General features: G+C 34.2%; 3 protein-coding genes across 4 annotated transcripts in view; all 3 read left to right on the plus strand.

Moving 5' to 3' along the window:
• Nucleotides 1-13,810, plus strand: part of myo (growth/differentiation factor myoglianin) — a 101,162-nt gene extending 87,352 nt beyond the window's left edge. For both annotated transcript variants that reach the window (XM_089649224.1, XM_089649222.1), the window contains exons 2-3: nt 4,995-6,392; nt 8,371-13,810. In XM_089649224.1, the coding sequence (XP_089505350.1) occupies nt 5,928-6,392; nt 8,371-8,754 (849 nt within the window). In that variant the 5' untranslated portion in view covers nt 4,995-5,927 and the 3' untranslated portion in view covers nt 8,755-13,810. The remainder of the gene's footprint in view (nt 1-4,994; nt 6,393-8,370) is intronic.
• An 8,462-nt stretch (nt 13,811-22,272) lies between these two features.
• Uch-L5 (ubiquitin carboxy-terminal hydrolase L5) lies at nt 22,273-23,631 on the plus strand. The gene has a single exon (XM_089649330.1). It carries the CDS (start codon nt 22,363-22,365, stop codon nt 23,332-23,334), a length of 972 nt encoding a protein of 323 aa, XP_089505456.1. The 5' UTR covers nt 22,273-22,362; the 3' UTR covers nt 23,335-23,631.
• Nucleotides 23,632-26,528: 2,897 nt separating this feature from the next.
• mon2 (Mon2 homolog, regulator of endosome-to-Golgi trafficking) overlaps nt 26,529-26,976 on the plus strand; it is a 55,859-nt gene continuing 55,411 nt past the window's right edge. The window contains exon 1 of the mRNA XM_089649353.1: nt 26,529-26,708. Within this exon, the coding sequence (XP_089505479.1) occupies nt 26,589-26,708 (120 nt within the window). The 5' untranslated portion in view covers nt 26,529-26,588. The remainder of the gene's footprint in view (nt 26,709-26,976) is intronic.

The following is a 26,976-nucleotide window of genomic DNA, read 5'->3' on the forward strand; positions in this document are numbered from 1 at the left end:
TGTGTTAGGACAATGTGTGGCTCAGTCTATATGTGCAGATAGAGAAACAATTGCTTTTACGTCTAATAGATGGTGCTGTTCGTACTGTTATAAAAAAATATGTCTTTACCTGTCACAGGTGACATCTATATAATTTATGTTAACAAATTATTACAAGCAATAATTATTCGCCTGAAATACCCACACAAATTAAAAATATCTAAAGACTAAAAATAATTTTCAATTTGTATGGAAATTTCAGACGATTGCTTATAATAATGTGTTCCTTTGTGCTAGTCATAAAAATCCTTGTCTTATAAACAATGGATTATTATTTAAAAGTAGCTGTACCCCGCTTCGCGTTGCTGGCGCTCAGTATGTCTGTGCAGATGGAGAAACAATAGCTCGTGTTGCTTTTACATCTAACAGATTGCGCTGTTTTTTTTTTTTTTTTTTAACATGTTTTACCTGCCATAATATAGGTATATAAAAACACACGTGTTTTCGAATGCAACGCTGTGTCAAAATTTCAAAGCAATCGATGAAGAACTTCGGGAGATTTAAGATTTTGAACAAACGAAAAATCTATTTTTATTTATTTATTTGTATATACGAGATAAATATACAAGTTAACTGAAGTCAAGCAACAGAAGTTTCTTATGTTAAAGTGCATTAGAAATGAAGTTTTAGTATCTTAAAATTAATTTGGTGTTAAAGGAAGGGGAGAGGAAGAAGAAAATAGGAAGAGGATATGAAGAGGATAGGAGATGCTACCGATACATTCCATACTCTCATATTAATAATCGATCGTACGTATTACTTCATATCGATATTTCTTTAGGTTATTACCAAAAATGTCAATGCTGTAAAATATTGTGCACATATACGAGGAATTGGGGATTTTTTTCGAATCTTTGTTCTACACGAGGGTAGATAAAATAAATCAGATTGTCGGGTTGATCTAGACGGAATATGAAGATTTATTGGAAGACGGAATAGAAGATTGTTCTAGTTTCTATATTATTTAATGTTACTGTTTTATGTTTTACTAATATTGTTTAATTTTAAGTTTATCAGTTTACTGTTATTTCATGCTTTAATATTTTTATGTATGATTTTCGATATATTCTAATTTGTTCTTTAAACCAAATAAAATAAAATTATATTGACTTCCGTGCTTATTCCCTTTCAGAAATAATGCGTCAAGTCTTCCTCACCCGTCCCCGACTTCTGCTTCGATTCAAAATACAACATAAACAAACTTAAAAATTTTAATTATTGAAGACAATATTAGCGATTTCTAAACGAAAATCTGAAACAGAAAAATCAGAAAAGGATACGGTCACATCTAGGACTCGAACTCAGGACCCTTGTCTTTCCGGGACACCGCTCTACCAACTGAGCTAATGGGACCCTATCCCCCTCGGTCACTTTTAACTGTATCATACTTCGAATAAGAACTACCAACATCGTCTTCATTTTTAACCAAACATTTTTATTGGCAACTATCTTTATGAATGATCGCAAGATTCAACCCGAACTAAATGCAATCTAGACAGCGTCTTTTTAGATAAACCTATCTTATTTTTTTTTATTTTTAATGTGCGACATCTATTCACTTTTCTGCAAGTCTAGAATGAATATTTATTTTTCGGAATAACTTTATTGAGTAAAACCTCAAATTGTAATATTTAATTATTGAAGACAATATTAGCGATTTCTAAACGAAAATTAAAAATTTTAAGTTAAATCAAGCTAAATCGGTCCGGTAGTTTTTTGGCACAAACAAAAAAACATTCAATGTTTTGTATATGATTCAAACATATTGAAAATTATGTTTCAATTCACTTAAAAACCCGCTAAAAAATATTTAGTTATAAATTGCACCGTAATCTTAAAGTTAGAAAAAAATGTCGTAAATTTATTTGTCGTAACCTAAATAATGTGCGTCTAATCATTATTTCAAGGACGTATTTATTTCTTATCGTATCCCCAAGGATACTATAAATAAAATGTAATATCATAATATAGACATTAATTGTCGATAGGCTCGACTCGATGCTAAACTTTGACATTTATAAAGGCAATTAATCGTCAAAGTACATTATTAATATTCACTTATCTATTAATTAAATGCAGTTTAAAGCTGTCGTTCGGCGATATCATCCTAATATCAAATAGATAATGATTAATGTTCAAATTTAGTGATACAATATACTTACGATGATTATTGGTGACTTTCATAATATTTTGTTGCAATTTTCGCACGCACTGGAAAAATACCAGAAAATAATTAATAATATTTTTTTATTTAGTTGTGGTTACTTTATAATATATTTATTTATTAATGGCCTGTATTTTGGGGACTTACTAATAAACGCGTTTAAAATTTTACACAACGATAAACAAAAACTAATTATTTTTTACATTAGCTCCACACAGGAAGCCCCGAGGAAAAATAAATAGTCTCAGGGCCTATGTAATCTTTTTTAGGGATGCTGTGTAGTGGATAAGAAGAAAATAAAGTTCTGGAAAGGAAAAAGGTATTTTTTTATATTAACTCCACACAGGAGGCCCTGAAGAAAATAATTTCCCTCAGGGCCTTTGTCATCTTTGGGGATGCTGTGTGGAGGGTTTTTTGTGGAGAGGAAGGAGTGAACATGGGTCTTGAAGAGTCCCATGTTGTAGGAGGGAGGAAACACAGAGCCCGGCAGTTCGTTCCACAGCCGAGCTGTTGAACTTAAGAACGAATCGTAGAAGCGACCCGTTCTCATGTGACAAATGTCAACCGTGTACAAATGTTGGGCGCGCGTTTGGCGTGTATCCCGACTACGCACCGGTGCCGAAGGGATCAATGACGCTAGTTCCTCAGAGCATCTTCCATTGTAATACCGATAGAACAAGGACAGCATACCTACCTGACGCCTGTGCTCTAAAGATTGCAGTCCGTTTGTTAAGATTGGGGAATCTATCAAACGGACCGCCCGTTTTTGCACAGAGTCAAGGGTTTTTTTCAGGTATTTAGGGGCTCCGGACCAGAGATGGCTGCCAAATTCGACAGTAGGGCGCACTTGCGATTTGTACAGGGTCAGCAGTTGTCTACTATTAAAGTATCTGCGGGCCCTGTACAGTACGCCCAGCTTCTGAGAGGCCAACTTTACTCTGGCTTCGATGGAGCCCCCGTACCTGAGCTGGTCACTTATAGTTACACCAAGCATATCAATGGCAGGCCTGTTCGGAAGATTGCTTCCGTTGAAGGAGACTAGATTATCATTTGGATCCCTTTTAGACGTAATCAGACAGGATTGGGTCTTTGAAACATTAAATTCGACGAGATTATTTTTACCCCTTTTTGTATGAAGGGTGGGTAGTTATTTCGGGGGTCAGTGTGTCCAGGAGTGACGTATGAATCCATCCCGTCCACTGATGGGTCGAGAGAGTACTGCTGGAGAGGTCAAATGGTCTCCCTTAACCAGTCATTAATGTAGGGTAAATGGTTGTTAATCAGTTTTGTAAAATTTAAAACACGTATATTAGGTAAGGACGTACCTAACTCCATATAATTTATGTTAACAAATTATTATAAGCAATAGTTATTTGCCTGAAATACCCATTTAAATTGAAAATATCTCCCGAGTAAAAATAATTTTCAATTAGGGATAATTATTGCTTATAATAATGTATTAAAAACTAACTGTACCCCGCCAATTGTTGCTATGTCGCAGTCTGTCTGTCTTTTTATTTATTAATTTTATTTTAGTAATGTGTACATTTAAGTTTACAAATTACTAATTAATTTATTACATATAAATAAAGTATATTTTTTCTTGCTTGATGTGGCTCCTACACAACATCTTGAACTTTCCAATTGGGGCAGACTTAAGGTTTTCCGGCAGCGCGTTATAGTATATATACGTCCAATAGATGGCCTTGTTTTTCAAAAAAGCATGTTTTAGCTGTCACAATATTAGTATACAAAAACGCACGCGTATTCGAATGCAACATTGTGTCAAAGTGAAGAACATTCGGAGATTTAAGATTTTGAACAAACGAACTTGTATTTTTATAGATAGATAAATAGTAATTTATGTTTGTTAAATTTGCGTTAAATTTGTTGGTTGAATTTTCTCAAAGGGGCTTACCAAGGATATATATTTTTTTAATTACTAGGTATATACGTTTGAAATTTAAAAAAAACACGTAAAATTTAAATAATATATTTTACTAGAATATCCTGTGTTGAGCCGAACTACGTTTTTAGTGACTTATTTAGTCAACTTCAAGGTTTGAGAAGAATATTTTCAGTTATTTCTATGGCGTGTTTTTTTTAAGTACTTGTCAATTCTTTTTCTGATAATTCCTCAACCCTTCAAGTTTTAAAATATTTTTATGAATAAGTCCCAACGACATGGGAAATTTCATGGATTTCTAAATGCTTCTGAGGTATCTAAAATGTGCTACAAATGGCTTATTTTTGAAGTCGTCGTAAAAAATAAATACCATTTTAGACAATAGATAAAATTATCTTTGAAATGTTTGTATTTGAAATAAACATTGCCATTTATAAAATAAAATGGTTAATATCAAACATCCATAATTTTGAAAGAATCCGATATTTATACACACATTAACACATTCCTTTTGTGTGGGCAATTAGTATGTCATCGCACTTTTTATGCAGTTTATACAACAACAAAAATATAGATATTTTTTTAACTTTCAACTGTCAATAAAACAATACCCTCAATTCGTAATCATACACTGACAATTTTTTATTAAGTGAAAGTGAAAATCCCATCAAAATCCGTTGCGTAGTTTAAAAGAACTAAGTGCACAAACAGACAGACGCGGATAGCGATATTATTTTTCTACTACATATTTAGAGATTAATTATATAAATAAATTTTATGGAATGAAAACAATAGCTAAGAATGCAAGAAAATTTATCGCCAATGAAAAATATGTATTTTTATTTTAATATATTTTCTAATTACGCTTTGTTTCTTTCATTTCAGAAAGGACACTCAAACACAACTCATGAAGGGTCATCATAACCAAAGAAGAAAAAAATATCCTTTTTATATTTTATCATCTCATAATATCATGAAAGAATGCAAAGATATTTAACCATAATTTTTAACAAGTCTTCTTTTTTCAAATCTGATTTTAAAACGAAAACAAGAACGGTAAATTTTCTAAAATTGGTGAATATGTTGTTTCAAAATATGCACATTGTTTCTATTCGTGAAAAATTTACTGTTTTAACATTTTTTATTTTGTAAAAAGGGGACATATTACCTTCACTAATTTTGGTTTTAGGAATGAAAGATAATGCATCAAACAATTTGTTTGTGGAAGTTCTAAGTTGTTAATTTGTTTTTAAAGTGGCGGCTTTATTTGCTAATTAAGTGACGAGGAACTAGTGCAAATCTGTGATGTCTGAAAACACTTTGCATGAAGAGGAACAAGAGGTCACGAAAGCATCATCAACCATTCTATTAATAATATAATTTTTTTATTTTACAGTTTAACGTGTAATTTATTAAACGGATTATATGATTCAGAGAAATCTTATTTGTTAAACATTTATTATATATGCTCGAAAACAACAATTTGAATGATAAATACTGCATGTTAAAATGCATACAATAAAGTCATGCAGTCAATAGGCTGTAAAATATTGCAAAGTTATATAATTTGGCTTGTGATACTATGATATGTATAGTATTTTCGCAGAATAGCGTGTTAGTGAGTCCTCCATCTTTGAAGTTGAGTTTAAGTGATTCACAGCCAAAGGGCTGTACGATATTACAAGGGTGTCTAATTCTATGTTATCTATGGTTTATGTCGTTCATTTTTTCATAAAATTTATGTATTTGTGCATAATTGATTTTGAATTATAGTTGGATATCACTTCGGCGTGGTTGTGGTCATAAAATGATGATGAAATGTTATTTATTTTAAGTATTTCCGCAGAACAGCGAGTCCGCCATCTTTGGAAGAGTCACCGGGTGCTGTATTACCGCTTCGCCGACAAGGTGATGCAGAACCAAGTGTCGGAGGCCATCCTCCACATATACGTCCACGACACTGGATCTCACCAGGAGGTGGAAGAGGAAATCCCAACACCAGACGCGGAGGGGAATCAAGAAGATGAACTTACCCTGAACATTCAGATCAGCAGGGTTACCAAAGTAAACGATGTGTTCTCCAGTAGCATCGTGGCCAGTGCCGGGGTGGCTGTGACTAGGAGTGAGGAGAAGAAGGGGAAGTGGGTAAAGGTGAATGTGACCAAGGTGTTAGCGGATTGGTTCGCGATGCCCAGGAGTGTGCTGGGTTTAGTGGTCAAAACACAGGACTCAGAGAGGCGGAGAATACCGGTGCCAGAGGCAAAGGGAGAAAAACTTGATACTGTAAGATATTTTTCAAAGTTTGCTTGTCTTTTTGTGAGTCTATCCCATTTCATTCTTATGGTGTTTTCCAGTAGCTCCAATTTCTCTCTTCCACACAATCGGTCCATGTTTTGCCTTGCTGTCTTTTGGGACTGGCAGAATCTCAAAATGATTTAATGTCCAATTAGGTTCTTGATTCATGGTTCATGTACCTATTATCCATTTTCTATTCAAGTATTAAAGTACACGGAGAAAACTTCCTGATTAAAAAATATTGCTAATTTATTAAAAATTGTTTATATTCTTGTATAAAACGGGATTGTATGCCATTAATGAATGAATTGGTAGGTATCCTAACAAACTTAAATATAATACCAATGTTTTTTCACAATGTCCGAATACGTGTTCCTAAACTTTTAATTTCGTCCTGATATATTATTAAGACCAACGCAGGAGAATGAACACGTTTTCAGATATTATTACGAATTTACCAACAATTTATCAGGAAGCGACCTGCAGTCCAGTTTTTAACAGGATGACTAATAATTTGAAGATATTTTCAATAAATCAGCATTACTCATTTTTCTTCGTGTAAGACACACTGGGTCCGCGTACGCATTTATATAATTTATCTCTTTTCCACCAGTGAAACCGCTGGGCAACCACTTTACTATTTTTCGGTGTCATCTTGCACTGTTACCACGTGGCAAAGTATCAGTCTTTATGATATGAAAAATTTACAGAATCTTGCAACAGTCTAATGCAGTCATTCCCATAGTGATCTACATCGACTCCCAGGGGTCGATTTCGACCTTCAGGGGTTCCAAGTCAATAAACAAAAAATTGCAGTCCAAGAGAGTGAATCCCATTTAGGCCAATGTTAGGCCACCTTTTTGGGAATATCACTATTTTTTGTTTTTATATGGAGTAGTTTTCAAAGTATGTACAACAGTGGTGAAGATGTCTACGGAAATTCTGAAATATTCGATGAGGTCTAATTCTGGGGAAATCTCAAATATTTAAATTTTCTCACGAAAATATGGTGGGGAATTAATTATTTCGAAATTCCCTACTCCACCATTGATTTAAAATATTGTGTGGAGAATTAGTGGAATCGAAAATATTGTGGGGAATCCAGTACTGGGCAATCGAGAATACCTTATACATACAAACTCATAGTAAAATCTCGGTCTGATAAATTAATTCTAGAAAGCAAGGAGTCTACCCAAAACAGACAATGAGACAAAAAAGTTTGGGGACAGCTGGTCTAATGATTCCTAGTAAAATGTTAGTACTTTTCAAATATATCGGAATACATATAACGAAACAACGAACAATATATAACGACGAAATGCGAAAATATAATGATTTTGTTAGGATTTCGTTCGTTTGTTAGTACGTTATTTTACTAAATGTTTAGTGAAACCTATCAATTCATTCGTCAGGGGCCTGCAGTCCCGTTTTTAAAAAGATTACGAATAATTTAAAAAGATTGATTTTTAAATATATAACAATAACAATAATATAACAATATTTTATGTGAGTAAGTTTTCTCCGTGTGATATTGATAAAAAAATGGCAACTTCTTTCTTATCGGCTGCTGTGAAGATTGTCCCAAGCTCACCAACTTAATTTGAGGATCTTCGTCTAAACACTAGAACAATCTGTGCAGAGGTGTTAAAAAATCATCTCTAGGTTATCTAGCGGAGTCTATTGATAAAGGATTTATCGATAATGTCGCTTGTCATCATTCCCGAGATCGTCTGCAGATCGCCAACGTACAAACTACAGTCCACGTCGAATAAATCAAGAACATTTAGACGTTGTGAACCATTGTTTGTTCGTTGACGATCTGCAATCATGCCAGGGAATGATGACAAGTTACCTATATTGTCGATAAATCTTTCACAATCGACAGTGTTAGAGATCATCAACTTTTTAATTTCTTATCTTAGCATGTGGATGCTGTGCCATTGTCTTAAATTGACGTCTTTTCCAGATGCCCTACTTGGAGGTGTTCCTCGAGGACACGTCCAGACGGCGCACCAAGCGCACGGTGGGCCTCAACTGCCACGAAGACAGTCAGGAGATCCGCTGTTGCCGCTACCCTCTCACAGTGGACTTTGAGGAATTCGGTTGGGACTGGATCATCGCTCCGAAGACCTACGAGGCCAACTTCTGCATGGGGGACTGTCCCTACGCATTCCTGCAGAAGTACCTCAACACCCATGTGGTCCATTTGGCTGCACCACCTGGCTACGGGGGCCCGTGCTGCACACCTCGTAAGATGAGCGCCATCTCCTTGCTGCACTTCACTCACGAATTCAACATCGCTTTGAACTCATTACCAGCGATGGTCGTCGAAAAGTGCGGGTGTACTTGAGGCAGAATTATTTATTTGTGTGATTTTGTTTTCCTCCAAGTGGAGACTCGTGGATTATGTTGATAAGCGTTGGCCTTTTCTAGTTTTGTCGAGAAGTCAGTTGTTGTCGCAGACAAAATACAAATAAGCAATTATTAGTTGTGATAGACGTTTTGTAATGAATTTATATTTGCATCTAATCGTTAAGAATGTTCTGGAATTTTAGATTGAAACAAAACAGAAAAATTATGTGATTTTATTTTTATGTGGTGTCAACTTGGTTTTTTTGACATGGACTAAAATAAGGATGGCAAAACTATGTATACAAGTGTGTCAAAAAATTTGCAAAAATATATTTTTTTATTTTCAATACCTATTGCAATTTCCGCATCGTCACGTTTAGCGAAAATTTTATGCGTTACGCATATATTTACGTAATTTTATTCAAGCTGTGAATAAATGTTTGCTCTTGCATCCTGTTTCAACTTGTGTATGAAAGAATGTGCAATGAGATGGGAATAGAGATAACTCCACCACTTGCAGTAACAGTTTAATATAGGACTGTGAGATTCGGCCTATGGGCAGAAACACGAAAAATACGTGTCATAGATTCGCCATCCCCGGACTATATACAAATATACAATGGATTATTTAAGAATTGTATGTAATGTCTTAAATGATAAAAGGTTAAACTGACAATATGTTTCTGTAAAATTGAGTGAAAAAAAGAAGTGACTAGATTGCGTACAGTGAACTTAACAAAAAAAACTTTGTGGACTCATGTGACACTTAAAAGCATTGCGTCTACTATAAAAAATAAGTGAGGCGAAGACAAACCTTTTTTGTGTTTTCTAATGACAATAAAAATATAGTACAGTTTAGGTATATGTATTTAAATAACAAATTATAGTTCTTATTTTTATTTTATACAAAATAGAATTAACTTAGATTTATACTTCATATCACACAATGTAAATACAGTGATGAAAATCATCTATAAAATATTGACAAAATTAGAAAAAAAATATATTTACAGCCTTACCAATAAATGTGGTTTAAATTTTGCACAATTGATGAACAAACGTGTATCTGAAAACCTTACAAAAAAACTAAAATTCTCTAAACTGATATTTAACAGTTATAAAATCTATACACATTGTTTATACAGTGGAAGAGGGAAGTTTATTCGTTGTATATCTCCAAGGTATATTAAACTTCCTTTGTATTCATTGTTTGCGCAATATAAACTACGTAAAATTTTACATAAATAATATGTCAGAAATAACCTAACTTTTCCAAGACGGAAATCTCATGTACCAGTCTGTCGAAATGCGACGTTGCCAGATCTTTCGCAGCCTAGTTCAAAACATGTTTTAATAGTACGAATTCAAATCAGAGCTAGTACAGTATTTAATCAATGTGCAACTAAAACACCGTTTAACGCTTGAGAATTGATTTCTTATTAGTAAGGCTGTATGTGTTTAATTAGCAAAAAAAATTTGACGAATGTTGAATATATTGGGAATAATCTCTCGTTCATTGAATATACAACGAACCGTTTTACGATAGATAAATCATTTTTTGACATAAATTACGCAAAAACCATTTAGATAGAATTAATAACTTTGGTGACAGGCGATGTCAGTAATAATGTTATTTCAAATATGTAAATTGATTCAACTTTTATTTTTTTAAATTACATTAAAATGTATTTAAAAAATGGAGTTCAACAAATACTAAAGCAGCGAAATTATCCATAACGCATTTTAAAAGATAGTAAACAGATTATAGCGACCCATTTTATTTTAAATTTGACCTAAAGACTTCAGACTCGATTTACTCGAAAACGAAAACTCAAATCATAAAAAGTTATACTTAAAAATCGACTCTAAATGTGACATGGATTTACTAGTTTCTCACTTGTAATATTAACATGGTTTCCAGACACCATTTAAAGTCAAAATTGTATTTAAATTAAGGGTAGGTACATGACATATGCTAAATACATAAAATGGAAAATAAAACTGTAAGTTTTGCGAGGATTTGATCCCAATATAAGTTCTATCTGTTGGATTAGGTTAGGTTAGGTTAGGTTAGGTTAGGTTGGAGGCATGCACAGTGGGATCATTGGTATGTGATATAATTTTGATCATATTGAGCATTCCCCTCTCAACCTAATCTAACCTAAAAGCGTTCCTCTTCTTTTGTATTGCCCCAATTCGGCTGATCCCTACATGCTATCTCTGTCTGTCGTGTAAGGTTAGCGATCATGAACATGTCGGTTCCATGATAACTCGACACAGTGATAATTCAACACATAACCTAATTATTAAACCTAGTTTTTGTTTCATCACTTTTTATGACTATTACCACTCGAGCGATTTTCGGCATATTAAGTTTTGAGCTTACCAAAATGTGCAAAATTTATAGAACCTAAAAATATGGGACAGATTTAGGTGAATTTAAATTTTATTTTGGCTCTAAACCGCAGTAAACAGTTTCATGTTTCCATATTAATAGGTAGGTGAGGAATGGTATTAATTAAATATTATGGTAAATGTATATTTAGAGTGGGTTTTAAATTGTTATTTTAATGAGTTATCCGGGCACTGAACATGTCGATATTCTCATATTTTTTATTCTTTTTAAAATGGGCATTTTTTACGATTGTGTTCGTTCGTAAAACAGTCAAGTGCCAATTTAAGATTGTACACTACCTAGTAAAATTGATTTTTTTAAATACTATTGTAAATATTTATTGATTTCGATTTCGTCTGACTGTGTCATACAAATGGGATATTATTATTAACATACGGAGACGTGTCTCCAATCTGGAGACTCTACTTAAAATATGGTAATAAATATGTCAATTGTAACAATTGATTTTTAATACAGCCGCCATTATCATTGTAAGGCGAGGTTCATTCACGAAATTGACGATCACCAATTATTATTATTTTTTTATTGATGAGTGCCATTATTTCAGGATGGTACTGCGAAAATTTAGATGAATTTTAGAAGAAAAAATTCTTTCAAAGAAAAAAGTTCAATAAAATTTCCAAAATTTTTGTAGCTTATTTGCGTAATTTGTTTGAATAACGCTTAGTTTCAACCTAATTACTACAAGAAACAACTATTTACGTCTTGGCCGGCACAAGACTAATAACGGGGGCTTGCTCGAAGATCACATTTTAATTAATATCGACGAAATCCTAAGGATTTGAGTTATTTTTACTGATTAATAAAAATAGTACCTTACAATTAAAATATTTTATGTAAAACGGTTTGAAAATTTTATAAAACTACTAATTTTATAAAACTACTAATTTTATAAAACTACTAATTTTATAAAACTACTAATTTTATAAAACTACTAATTTTATAAAACTACGAGTAAGCACGAGTTTTTATTTTTCTATACTATGAATTAGCAACATCCCCGGGGGACTCCTCTACAAAAATCTAAGATTTTAGTAATACGTTCATCAGAAATAATTCATTAATTAATATATATATTTTTTAAAACGACTTACTTTCCTCACTTATTCATGATTCTTACTTGTTTCTCCATCTCTCCCGACTTAAATAGTTGTTTATTGTACTAAACAATTTGGACGAATTTAGAATTATGTGGAAATTTTACCAAAATCTTTTTAAACAGAGCAATTCTACTTTCCGCAAAAGGTAAAATAAATGTATTACAGATGTAATACCGACAGAAAAAAACGTACGCAATTTTTAAATGTGACCACGGCATAAATTTATAGCTACATAATTAAATAATATAATATTTTAAACCAATAAGAACGATTGTGCAATGTTTACATCCGATTGCAATTTGTACATCTAACGTGGATTCACGTTTTTCTCCAAAGCCACATCATTAAATTATAACATTAATTTCCAGTAATAGCCGGTATTGTCCAAATAAATATTATCCACTTAAGTGAAATTACTTCGTTATTATTACGTTTTAAAGTAGTTTGTTTTGAAAACTTTACTCATATCGATGATCGATTTAAGAAATGTAACAACTCAATTATTCTTTACTATCTGTATCCCGCTACGTGTTGCTGTGGCACAGTCTGTCTGTGCAGACAGAGAAACATTAGCACATGTTGCTTTTTCATCCAACAGATAACGCTGTTTTAAAAAAACATATTTTTACCTTTCATATGTGACATATATAGGCATATAAAACACACGCGTATTCGAATGCAACATTGCGACAAAATTTCAAAGCAATTGATGAAGAACTTTCGGAGATTTAAGATTTTGAACAAACGAACAATTATGTTTTTATTTATATAGATTCGTGAAATTCAACATACTTTCTGTTTCTTTCTCGCACTGAATTAATCTACTTCAATTATGCAACAACACACACAATTAAATGGAAATTATCATAACAAAGAAATAACGGTCATTGATAAATACTAATGATCAAAATGATAATCTTATTTGAACAGTAAAACCGGCTATAACTTGCCATAACTTGATTTGGCCATAATTTCACAAAACTTACACATTACACTTACACTTACAAATAATGCAGACAGTGTGTATGTTAACATAATAACGTTCTCATCTTTAGAATCGTAATCTTATTCTGTATAATTTGTTAACGTTTTTACGATCTTAAATTGTATCTGAACTAACAAAAAACAATTTGTTTTTGCTATCATGTTTAACACTTTTAAATAAATGCGAGATAACACCACATTACAAAATTTGAAAAAAATAAACAGTTTTCGAATATTCTGATTTGTTACAGTTTTGAAATCAGTCATCGATATGCTTGTACATCCTTTCCGAGAAATATTGGAAAATGGCGTTTATCTTAAATTATGTTTTAACTTATTTGACCCATAACAAAAATATGTATTTATGTTATTTGGGCTGTGACATATTGTTTTGCTATCCAACAATTACTCAACTATTACTATATATATAGTTTAAGCAACTACATATTGATGTATTTCACTCGTGTAACTTGTGCAGTTTTTTTCCTAGAGAGCGAATTGAGAAAATATTTGTATTATTCCAAGAACTAAACAAGTTTATAGAATTTTTTGTATTTCTTAGCATTCACTATCTAACAATTTCTAGACATTTTTTGTTTTTTAATGAGTTTTACTATTCACAATGTACATTTGTTACTTATAAATTTTATTAATTAGCGACCGGTTTCGACACGTTCGCGTCATTAACTAACTATTTTAAAACTAGCTAGTTAACTAACTAACTAGCTAACTTTAGCTAACTAACTAACTAGCTAGCTTTTTAACTAACTAACTAGCTAGTTTTAAAATAGCTAGTTAATGACACGAACGTGTCGAAACCGGTCGCTAATTAATAAAATTTATAAGTAACAAATGTACATTGTGAATAATAAAACTCATTAAAAAACAAAAAAAGTTTATAGAAGTTTGACTGCAGACGGATTGCAATCTTTAGATCACCCACATACAGTATGTTTGTTCGGCAGGTATTTCAATTGAGGATGCTCTAAATAACTGTCATTATTGAGCCCTTCTGCGTCACAGTGACTGGTGACAGTTTTTGCAACATGAAAACAGATCAATTTGACTTTTTTGAATGATTTATCTCCTAAAATATTGCTTCCCAGATGGCCTGGGAAAAAGCAAAAAAACAATTTTTAATCGACAAATAAAACTGGTAGCTTAACTGAGATGATTATAAATATTAAATTTCACATCCGCACATAGATTTAATTTTGAAACTATTAAACGACAGGTATGATTTGATCATTTCTATAGTGATTTATTTTTGGGGTATTATGCCGTGTTGCGCTACCTCATTCTTTAGCCAACGTTTCGGACAGCATTACAGTGACCAACATCAGGGCAGATGTGTAATCTAAGATTGTGGTGAATTGTGTGCTTATGGATGTAAATGCGATATCGTGTTTCCGGCTCTAATCTTCTAAAAGCTGGTATTACAGTATCATTTAAAAAAGGATTTCTGTGTTTAGTTTTGGTGTAGCCGCCAATTATTGGATACCAGATTAGGCGTGCTCTATAAGTTTTGGGTCTTCCCATGACTTCAGGGACTAATTCGAAATAATGACCGGTTTCCATTAAATGCTCGGCAGTTGCCGATTTCTCAGGATGGCCGAGTTTACATACTTGAACACAACACAGCGTAATATCCCAAAAAGAAATCACTATTTATCAACAATTAATTACAGAATTATAATATTTTCAATTTTCATTTGTACATTTTATCACGCATTTAATTTAATTGTTTTGCTTGATAGTGTGCATGTTTTGTATTATATAAATGTTTGATACCTTTTTTTAAGTTTAGAAAAAATATTGTTATTGAACGTTATACGTAAAACACAATATTTTAAATTAAAATACATTCGCCAATCTCACATTAGAGGCGATCAGCGTAGAAGTGGCGTAACTCTTAAAAAATCCTAAATTAATTTAATGATATAAGATGTATCAAAACGTATTAAAAAAACAAACAATTGGGCCTGAATCACGAGTATTTTTCAACTCTCAATTGAACCAACTCAACATTATTTTGTACACTTTTATCTTAGCTTTACGTCATTTTTGGACTTACACCACTTTTGCCTTTTTTATGATTAATCATTAAATATACTTAATTAAGTATATTGTTGCTTTCTTTGATCATCTCGATTTTAATAAGACAATCATTTTTGTTAAAAGATGTTATCTTAAACAATTTTATTTATATGAATAGAAAAACACTGTCCCAGTAACAACATTATTCAATTTAATTCCAAGTAATGTTCAGAGCAGTGAAAACGATACCCGATCGTATGTTTGTCCCCTCAGGCCTCTGGCATATTAAGGACGCTGTCGGAGCAGATGGTCGGAGAATTTGTTTGTATTTCTGCCTTGCAATTAAATCTAAATATTTCTAAACCTATCCAAAATATAAAAACTGTTTTCCAACGGTGATAATATATGCTTTCAAATTTTAAGAAAAGAAAACCCAGAAACCGAATAAATTAGCTTGATGGTTAAGCTAGCTTTGTTCAAAGTAATGATTGCTGCCTGATGATAAAATCTTTTTATATTCATACAATATTTTACCCCTTTATAACAGATCCACCATTTTAAACTGTAATAATATAAGAATAATGATATTTGTAATAATATTAGATTAAGTATAAATAATTGAAGAAAATGCTTTAGTTCTAAGATAGTGTCAGTTGAGTTTTTATACCAGTGATATTCTAATAGTAGGTATGCAAACAAGATCTCAATAAAATTTCATAAAAAAAATGCTATTGGATATTTGATTTTTAAACTACATATTTTACCCGTGTGATTTTAAAAAATACAATATTTTGGTTTTGAAATAATAATAATAAGGTGTTTATTCCGGTATGTGGGGAGGTTAGTGCAGTCCCACACATTCCATATAGAGATACAATAAAATATATAATCAAAAACAAAAAGATAGAACAGAAAGACAACGAAAAGAAAACAGAATAAATTGAAAATAAAATAGAATAAAATGATAAAATAATAGAAAGTTGAAGCCTTTAGGGAGCCGTGACTATGTTAGGCGCTAGTATTTTTCTCCAGTGTGCCAATATGCATAGTTCTTACAGGAATGCCATTTTTCCAGTTCCCACCTATCTCCAACCATCACCTTGCTGGAAAAGTATTTGAAATTTAGAACTATGACTAGAACAATTTTCAAATTTCGAGTTCATTTGTTTGAAAAAAAAACAGAAGCAGAATTGAAGTACTCGAAGGAAGTTGTTTGTGGTTATCGTGTACTTAATCTTTGGAATGAATTAAGTAATATACTTTATGAATTCATTCGTTGTGTTGTGGCGACATTATCTCGAGGTATCGCGGTGGAACTCTTATAAATTATATTGTGTTGTGTGCTGCTTCATGGTAAGTGATTGGTTTCCCCGTTTTCTTTCTTTCCATACCTTTTCATTCCCTACACGTATGATCACCCAATTCCAACAAACATTAATTTCGTTTCGTTTTAAATTCTTTTACGGTCCACATAATTCATGTCCATCTAATATAATAACGTTCAGCCAGACTTTTCTAATAATTGAATGAAGTAAGTACCTACCAGTATTGATTTAAAAGCTAACAATCAGCTGTTTCTATCGATGGGAAAAGAGAAAAATGGTAAATGTTGGATAGGGCCTGACACGCTTATTACGAATATTTTTTAGAAAAAAACTTTATATTCGCCTTAATTACTATAAAAGAAAACTTTTTGCATTTCGGGCGGCGGAAAATTATGCATTTTGATTTTCAATTGCGTAAAACCAAAATTCACTTCGCGAATCGATGTGGCGACAATGCGCCGCCATTAGGAACGCACTGTTATGTTGGTATCACTGATGCATTAACAAGAGCTAAATACGACCGTTGCTATCTTCGTGCGATACACATGAAAGACGCTTAATTTTATACCGCCTGCTCGCGTCAAGGCAAGAAAAACATCCCAGTTTTCAAGTAGTTTAACGGCTACGCTAGGTTTGTGTAACATGGTTTGTGATACAAAAGAAGGTGCCCGTTTATAACGCCTGCTCGCGTCAAGGCAAGAAAAACATCCCAGTTTTCAAGTAGTTTAACGGCTACGCTAGGTTTGTGTAACATGGTTTGTGATACAAAAGAAAGTGCCCGTTTATAACGCCTGCTCGCGTCAAGGCAAGAAAAACATCCCAGTTTTCAAGTAGTTTACCGGCTACGCTAGGTTTGTGTAACATGGTTTGTGAAACAAAAGAAAGGGCTGTATCTCCCTCAATTTTAGAAAAATTAAAGTTTGTTAATTCTGTTGTGTTTTCATAAATTCGCGCCAATCCATTTGTATTCCACGAAGTTAGCCATAGTCGTATCTACGCAATGTATCAGGGATACCAACATAACAGTGACGTACCTAATGGCAGCTGATTGCCGCCGCATCGATTCGCGAAGTGAATTTTGGTTAACGCAATTGAAAATTTAAATTCATAATTTTCCGCCGCCCGAAATGCAAAAAGTTTTCTTTTATAGTAATTAAGGCGAATATAAAGTTTTTTTCTAAAAAATATTCGTAATAAGCGTGTCAGGCCCTATCCAAAAATTACCAGAAAAATTTAATAACGTTTTTTTTTTTATTTTACCACCATTACCTAAGTATAAGACGAATGTTGCTTCCGAAACTGCTGACGATTTACAGCTTTAGATGAACATGAAAAGTGGACTGTAAATTATTTTAAATACAAACGAAATGAATGGTGTTTATTGGAATTGAAATGTATAGGAATGAAGAAGGTATGGAAGGAGGGAAAAAAAAGAAGTCCAATCACTTATCATTGTTTCTCTAACTAACTAACTAACCATCACGCCGTTTCCCCGCAGGGGTAGGCAGAGGTAGGACCGCCAAACAACTCGGTCTTGGCACACACTCCTTGCCTCATTTACATTCATACATCGTCTCATACATACTCTTCTATTATTCTCAGTCTTGACATGGCCCGACTCAAGTATCTGATTCACTTAATCGTGCCACGTCTTCCTCGGGCGTCCCCGACTTCTGCTACTATTTACATTTGCATCGTATATTCTACTTACACTCCTTTCTGCGCTCATTTGCTCTGCATGCCTAAACCATCTAAGCGTCCCTTTCTTGATCTTACTCATTACGCTTATATCAGCCTTGCACTCGTTGCGGATCTCCACATTTCACACACGATCATACATGGTTTTACCACACATACGCCTCAGGGATCTCATTTCTACAGCATTCAGTCTACTCTCATCCTTTCTCTGCCAGTTCCACGCCTCACTTCCGTAGATCACGGTAGGTACCAGCATTCCATTGTGGACTGCTGGATTCGCTTCTTTGGACAATTTTTTGTTAGCGCCAACTGCGTTCAGTCCTCCATTAATGGAGTTATCTGCATTTACCCTTCTTTCAATATCTCTGTCAGCCTTCCCATCTCTCGTAAACATACTCCCTAAATACACAAACTCAACCACCTGCTCCAAGTATTCCTCATTCACAACTATATTTCACACTGTTTTCGTACCCTGTCTTTCAAACAGCATGACTTTAGACTTACTTACATTCATCATTAACTCATTCTTCATACATACTTCGTTCATCCTAAACACGAAAGACTGTAGATCAAGGCTGCCCAACCTTTTTAACAGTTGGGCAAAATTGACGATTTAAAAGTCACTGGCGGGCCACTGACTACTGACGGTTCCTATGTTTATTACCTAAGCTTTTTAATGTCTTGTTTTATGCAACAAACAAATACAAATATTGAAATTTTATTGTCGTTTATTGAAATAATAAAATAAATAGCTATATCTACTGCAAAATAACGAAACAATATTTTATGCAACAAAAATCTAAATCCAAGTAATTGGTACAATCATTTCTATGTGATTTCTGACATTGTTTTTGTTTTAATAATTCTCCTATGTTAGGAGTCAGTTCAGATGTTGACAGTAGCAACAAATCAGACATTTGTTGCTCAGTTAGAGATGTGCGGTATTTATTTTTTACAAAATTAAGATTAGAAAAAAACTTTTCACAAACATACGTTGATCCAAAACTACTTACTACTAACGCCAGTTTTCCTTTGGCACCAATTTCCAGAAATCTCCAAATTCTCTGTAGAAGTGACTTTGAAATTATTTTTTCTGCAAAAAGGTTTTTCAGTGCAGAATGATTTTGCAGTTCAGTGAGTTCCAACTGGAAATTGGCAGTTGTACAGTTTATTGTGGCAATATTGAGTATGGGAAAAAGGTCAATATTTTCGATAGTCGGAAGTGAACAATCTTTGTCTTGTAATTTGAGATTTAAAATATTGAGATAATTGGTGATGTCAACAAGAAATTCAAGATCACTCAACCATTACTTTTTTTTTTTTTTTTTTTTTTTTTCCGGAATAAACTTTATTTTATTTTTTCTTGAGTAAATCGCTTTCCAAAGGTAACGCCCCTTTTTCTACTAAAAATTCCAACACCGCTCTCTCAACTTGAAATGTTTTAACATGTTGCCCCTTGAAAGCCATCGCACAGCGCAATACAGTTGTAACTCTCCAAATTCGCTGATTTCTTCTTCAAATAAAACTCTGAATCGACGTCTGTGAAGAGCTTTTGGATGTATGTAATTTATGCAGCGTACTACCGGCTCCATTATATCATTCAACTTTATGTCCTTTGCACACAACGCCTCCTGGTGGATGATGAAATGATACGAACATATTTTTCGATTCAAGTAATTTTCAAATTGGCGGGTATTTTGAAAATGATTCACGCGGGCCGCTTATAATTCGTTCACGGGCTACAATGTGGCCCGCGGGCCTGGGGTTGGGCAGCCTTGCTTTAGATCAAGGCTGCCCAACCTTTTTAACAGTTGAGCGAAATTGACGATTTTGAATCACTGGCGGGCCACTGAATACCTGACAGTTCCTATTTCCATGGGGGGGGGGGGTTGTTAGAGAATTTCTATAAAACATAATTCTCCACAGAAAAAATGAGTGCTCAAAAAATTCAAAATGGTGCTCCCCACAAAATATTTGAAATCCATGGGGGGGGGGTTGTTACGGAACTTCGCTGAGAAAAAATTCCGCGCACCCAAAAACATGTGATTCCCCACAACAATTTTTCGAATTCCACGGGGGGGGGGGTGGCTACAAGATTCCATTTCGGACGCAAAAAATATTATATCAAAAACCGGTGTATTTTTGTTCAAAAAGTAAGTTCAACAGGTTAGATTTTTTCGTCGCTGATCCTCGTTCTGAGTAGCCTAAATAGTGATAAATCGCCTTCGTTGGAAACACTGGTGACCGCGCGCAAGCTGCATTGTTTGTTTTACCGCGGGCCCGCGACACTTTTTCAAATTGGCGGGTTTTTTGAAAATGGTTCACGCGGGCCACTTATAATTCGTTCGCGGGCCACAATGTGGCCCGCGGGCCTGGGGTTGGGCAGCCTTGCTTTAGATCTTCCATTCTGTTAGCAGTCAGCACCGCATCATCAGCATACAACTGGCAACATACTTTCAGATTACTCAAATTCGCGCCCAATCCCACCTCTCTTTCAATTCCTGCATACAATTATCCATGTATAGATTGAATCTACGTATCTCTGTGAACACAATCACAATCTAATGAGTTCAAGCACAACACAATCACAATATATCACGGTATTTGATTTTTGGATGGATTCATACGAAAATATCCCTCACTTGCGCTTTGTAAAAGAGAAATAAGCATATTTTAGCTTTTTTTATTTCTCAAAAAGACTCTTCACAGAGCATCCCCAAAGATGTCATATACCCTGAGGGAAATTATTAGTAAAAAACACTACGAAATCCCAAAATATTTTTTAAGGAATCGAAATCGACTGCATGTGCTTTTGAGAAGCAATATACATGTGTCTGGGTATAAAGTGCATAAACTTCGGGAAATAAAAAAATACATTCTTATACGGAAAACAAAAATTGTATGGGAAAAACCAACGGGATTTCGAAAAAAGTTATGTTTCTTTTTTACTTCTATCATTCATGTAGGATCACCCCCTGAAGTTGGAGCACTTTACCCCCGAACACCCTGTAAATATATACAATTTTTTTTTTTTTTAAGATTTTTAAATCAAATAATATGGCAAATATTTAGTAATCTTTACAGTTTTTTTTAATATAAATGATAGGCTAGGAAACTTCTCATTTTTTATGATATTATAAACAAAATTGGCAATATAAATGGAAATTGTAACAAAAAATCTTGTTTTTTCCATTGTTCTATTTTTCAGTTCACAAACCATCTGGATCAAGATTTTGTATTTTGTAAAATCCATTTAGTAACAACCGTTTTCCAAAATTAAGATCGTTCCAAAAACTTATCATCCTTATACAATATTGTATAAAGATATATTGTAAATAAAAGAAACCGTGTGTTTATTTTACTTTGTTCAGAATCTAAAATATAAAACTTTGTGTTTATAAAAATACAATTTGAGATTATTAACTGATAATAAATACCTACTAATTGTCTTATATTCAAAAGCCTATCTGGCGTCCCAGGAAACCTGCGGAATGTTTGTCGATTATATCCGTTTCTACAACTTGTTAGTTGGTGTTGGGTTCCCTAGAATAACAACACCAATAAATTATAGCTACTGCTCACAAATTTAATTTTGTTACATAAAGTTTCATTGTTCTTTACAAACATTGCCGTCTTTGGATATATTTAAAATATATTAAAATAATATCCAGCATGGCGTGGTTTTAGTACTTACTTTAAACTTGATTTAAGATTTTCACGGCCAAAAGTATTTTTGTTATTTGTTTTTGGGGTATTATGCCGTGTTGCGCTAACTCCTTCTTTAGCCAACGTTTCGGACAGCATTGCAGTGTCCATCATTACTTTAAACTTATTTAGTACTTAATACATATTGTATACCCATACATTACGTTTGCATCAAATCGCTGGCTGATGGCTGGTAAGTTGTGAATTCTACAGCCGTATATTCTTTCGTTTCTCTATGCTTTTTCTGTCAAGTTGTTTTTCTGTGGTCGTGTTCAGCGCCGAGATAAATATAAAGTCATCGTGCGTGTTTGCACATTTTGTTGATATTCAAAACAATAAAAATGACTGAAAGTGCCGGAAATTGGAGCTTAATCGAAAGCGACCCGGGAGTATTTACCGAACTGATTCGTCAGTTTGGCGTCAAGGGCATCGAGGTGGAAGAAATATGGTGTCTCGACAAGGAGGACTTCGAGCAATTGCAGCCGATTCACGGGCTAATATTTCTGTTTAAATGGGTGCCAGACAACGAACCTCTAGGCTCAGTAGTTCAGGACAACAGACTGGATAAGATTTACTTCGCCAAACAAGTCACAAACAATGCTTGTGCCACTCAAGCTGTTATTAACCTATTGATGAACTGTAAACACCCCGACTTAGTCCTAGGGCAGACGTTGTCGGCTTTACGAGAATTCAGTCTGTCTTTCGATCCGCAGATGAAAGGCTTAACTTTGAGCAACTCAGAATTGATCCGAACTGTCCACAATTCGTTCGCAAGGCAGACATTATTCGAGTACGACTCAAAAGCAGCTAGTAAAGATGACGATGTCTTCCATTTTGTAGGTTTCATTCCAATTGACGGTAGGCTTTACGAGCTGGATGGCCTCAAAGGCGGTCCCATCGACCACGGAGCAATTCCGGCAGACAAGAACTGGACCGATCTCTTTAGGGATGTCATCAAAAGCAGAATAGAAAAATACAACGAAGGAGAAATACACTTCAGTCTCATGGCTTTAGTTACAGACCGTAAAATGATGTTTGAAAAGCAGATTGCTGACATTTCCAAAGAAGCAGAAGAGAGCGGCATGGAAACTGATGCCCAGAAGAACGAGATAGCCCGTCTGCAAATACTTATCGAATCAGAGATCAACAAAAACAAGATGTATCAAGCAGAAATAGCAAGGCGGAAACACAACTATATGGCTTTCATCGTAGAACTGTTGAAGATCCTCGCCAAGGAAGGAAAACTGATGCCCCTGTATGAAAAGGCGAAAGAAAAGGCCAAACCTAAAGTTGTCAAGAAAATTGAACTGTAATAAAAAATAATAATACAACATAATCTCAAAATAATATTTTTTTGTCCTCCATTTTGAATGTTGCCAGGAGTCTTTAATATTGTCAGACCACAATAGGCAATCGATAATACATCATAAGTAATTAATATTTGGTACCTGTACAATTTATTATAATAATTAATGCTTTTTCATTTGTTCTATCCAAGATGATAATTTTGTAAACCTTTTTTGTAAAAAAATGTCTTATTCTGTATTTAAAGGTACTGGTACCGTAAATAAATAAATACTGAACTTTATTTTCGAAATTAAAATACGTGTAAGTTTACGTTTAACATTTTTTTTCACGAATTCTGAATGGTGTTCTTACACCAGGGCGATACTGAGAGTATCTTCTATTCTGGAATGTGTCGCAAATATACTGTATATTATTTTATATGAGTAAATTGTGAAATAACAAAAATTAATTAAATAAAATTGACTTACCCATGCTGGGATTTGAACCCGCGTCCTGCGGCTTACGAGTTGAGAGCCTTACCCCTCAACCACGGGAGGCTGTCAATCAATATGAGTCTGTTATACAAATATTTCAACAGACCCCCCTCGGAGGGGCTGGCAGCGTTGATTCACGTCATGCTGCTCCATGTGCGTGAACTCAAGAGATGCGAGCGGAACATCCATTTGCAGCTGAAGTCAACTTCATGAGAATGGATCGTTTCTCCGACTCATTTTCGTGCAAGTCGGCTCGTATGTGGAAAGAGTTACCGGCATCTGTCTTTCCTCCTTTATATACACATCTGCGTTAACATATTCCTTCTTGGCCTGCTTCACCAAGTTGCCCGGCTGGGGCTACGTTGTGCTCTTGTGATTTGTCACATTGATGTACTTGCAATTTAAAACAAGAAAACTTACCTACATGTTGGAAAAACTAACTCTAAGCTTGCATACAAACTTAATGGAACACCTCTAAAAGCAGTGATGTTACAACAATACCTAGGAGTTATAAAAGAGCAAATTCAATAACATATTTAGTCTTACGAAAGCCATCCTTAAACCCTTTTTTGAATATTTTAAACCCTTTACCGGTTAAAAATATTCAAAACATAGTGCGACCTCTCATGGAATATTCTTTCTAAATATGGAGTCCATACTTTGTGAAAGACATTGATCTAATAGTGGGAGTACAGAGATGTTTTACAATAATACCAAAAGCTTTGAAAGACCGGCAATACGAAGATAGACTCAAGGAACTAAGATTACCAACGTTAAAAGAAATAAGAGAAAGGGGTGACTTCATTGAGACTTTCAAAATGCTGGTTTCCAAGAAATCTTCACCACCAACAAAAATATAAAACACCTCTTGCATCCACTCCTAGGAAACATTTCTGGCAAATTAAGTAGCATGGGACAAACTTCCACAACATGTCATCCATTGTACTAATATAAACCAATTTAAAGCTCAATTAGATTATTATTTGGAGAGAAGAAAAGATTAACTTATTTTAAAATTAAAACAACTCAATTACTATTTTTTGATGATAAACTAATGTTTTTATGCATAGCACAAAGGATAACGAATTATTATAAGCAATAATAGTCGCTTGAAATATCCATACAATTTGAAAATATCTCCAGAGTAAAAATAAATGCCACCGATGGGAATTAAGCCCGCGCCTTCTGATGTCCGGACAGGTGCTCTGAGATCACTGAGCTACGTCGGCTTATTTCCAATACGCCAAATAATTCAATATGTACTAGTACTAAAATCAACAATTAGACGTAGCTCAGTGGTCTAAGAGCACCTGACCGGACATCAGAAGGCGCGGGTTCGATTCCCGTCGGCGGCATTTATTTTTACTTGGGAGATATTTTCAATTTGTATGGATATTTCAAGAGACTAATTATTGCTTATAACAATTTCTTAACTCAATTACTGTTAAACTTATTGTGAAATCAGATATGAGCGCATCTGCTCATTAAATAATATTAATAAAAGGTATGTCTCTCATTATAAGTACTTAGGAACTTGGGTTAGTGACACACGATGGAATCCATCACCTCTTGAGGTGTCTAGAAGAGTAATCAATTAAAAAGAACATCTTGAATCCTTGATCTAAGACCAAATTTAAGAATAGGAATGGTTGTTTGTTATACTTTTTCTATTCTTCTATACGTCATGGAAACCTCGACCTGGACATTAAACCAAGCGTTGACACGGGGAAGATAGTAGCTTTTGAAATGTAGAAATATAGGTGCAATCTAAAAATGCTTAGTACAGGTAGTTAACCAATTTGGAATTTCTTCAACAAAATTGTGAAAATTCACCAAAAATTAAAACAAGAACACCTCAATATTTAGGTCACATCATGAGGAGCGGCTAACCCAACTGATAATCCAAGGGAAGATTGATGAAAAATGTAATAGAGGATGATAATGCCAATGGCCGCACATCTTGGCTTTTTGCAATAATCCCTTAGGAAAATAATGTCCCTCGGGGCCTATATCATCTATGGAGACACAGTGTGGAAGGAATTTTTGAGGAAAGGAAGTCTTGAAGAGACCCGTTTTGTAGGAGGGAGGAAACACAGAGGCTGGCAAATTGTACTACAGCCTAGCTGTTGAATTCAAGAATGAGTCGTGGAAACGACCCATTCTCATGTGACAAATGTTAACCGTGTAAGTACAAATGCTGGGCGAGCATTTGGTGTGTTTCCCGATTATGCACTGGGTGCTGAAGGAATCAAAAACGCTAGTGAAGTATCGGTAGAACAAGGACAGCATTCCCACCATACCTGACACCTGAAAGATATGTTTGTTAAGATAGAGGAATCTATCAAATGGACCACCCAGAGTCGTATCATGGTCGTATCCATGTCGTATCTGCCCAGAGTCGAGGGTTTTTTGGACTACAAAATGTGATTGTCAAAGCTACCAAGCAGTCCCTGCCATAGTCATGCCGAGTTGTTTGTGCACATTTCACATTGGATGCATTGTGTAGGGTAAAGGATACAAAAACACCTCTTGCGGTTGCTTTGCCCCCTTCCCATAATTTGTGGTTCAGCTCGCGCTTCTGTTCGTACGTTTGTACGCAGAAAACATTTTACGAAAAAATATTATTTCTGAGTAGAAACTCGGCATATTTTTTCATCGCCTCAATATTTTTTTCTTACTGGCAACACCTCTTGTCGCAGCAATTTGACAACTGTCAATTTGTGTACATGGCAGTTTTGTGCCGCATATAATGTTCTCGCGGTGTTCTGACATGTTATAAACAAGATATGGCTTTCGTCGCACCGGTCACTGGTGACGATTCCACCAAGAAGTTCCTGGAGGTCCTACAAAATGATTTCAAGAACCTCAGCTTGGAGACCAAGAAGAAATATCCGCAAATAAGAGAGGTATTGTTATTTCTCCGACGCGAGATTTGCACAAGTAATTATTACTCGATTGCGTGTTGAAGGCCTCCTTTATTATGGAATAAGGTGTAACCTTAGTTATTTAATAACCTTTTAATCAAACCGCACGTTATTATCTTGACAACGATTGAAACTACGTTTTTACAGAAATTTTGACAATGTTTTTGTTTGATGATTTCATAACAATAAATCGATAATTTTTGCTATTTAAAAATAATGTTTATTTCAACTATTTAATTTTACAGCGGTT

This window comes from Hesperophylax consimilis, chromosome 29 (genome assembly GCF_061612785.1).
Source record: "Hesperophylax consimilis isolate HC1 chromosome 29, BYU_Hcon_1.0, whole genome shotgun sequence".
Classification (NCBI taxonomy): domain Eukaryota; kingdom Metazoa; phylum Arthropoda; class Insecta; order Trichoptera; family Limnephilidae; genus Hesperophylax; species Hesperophylax consimilis.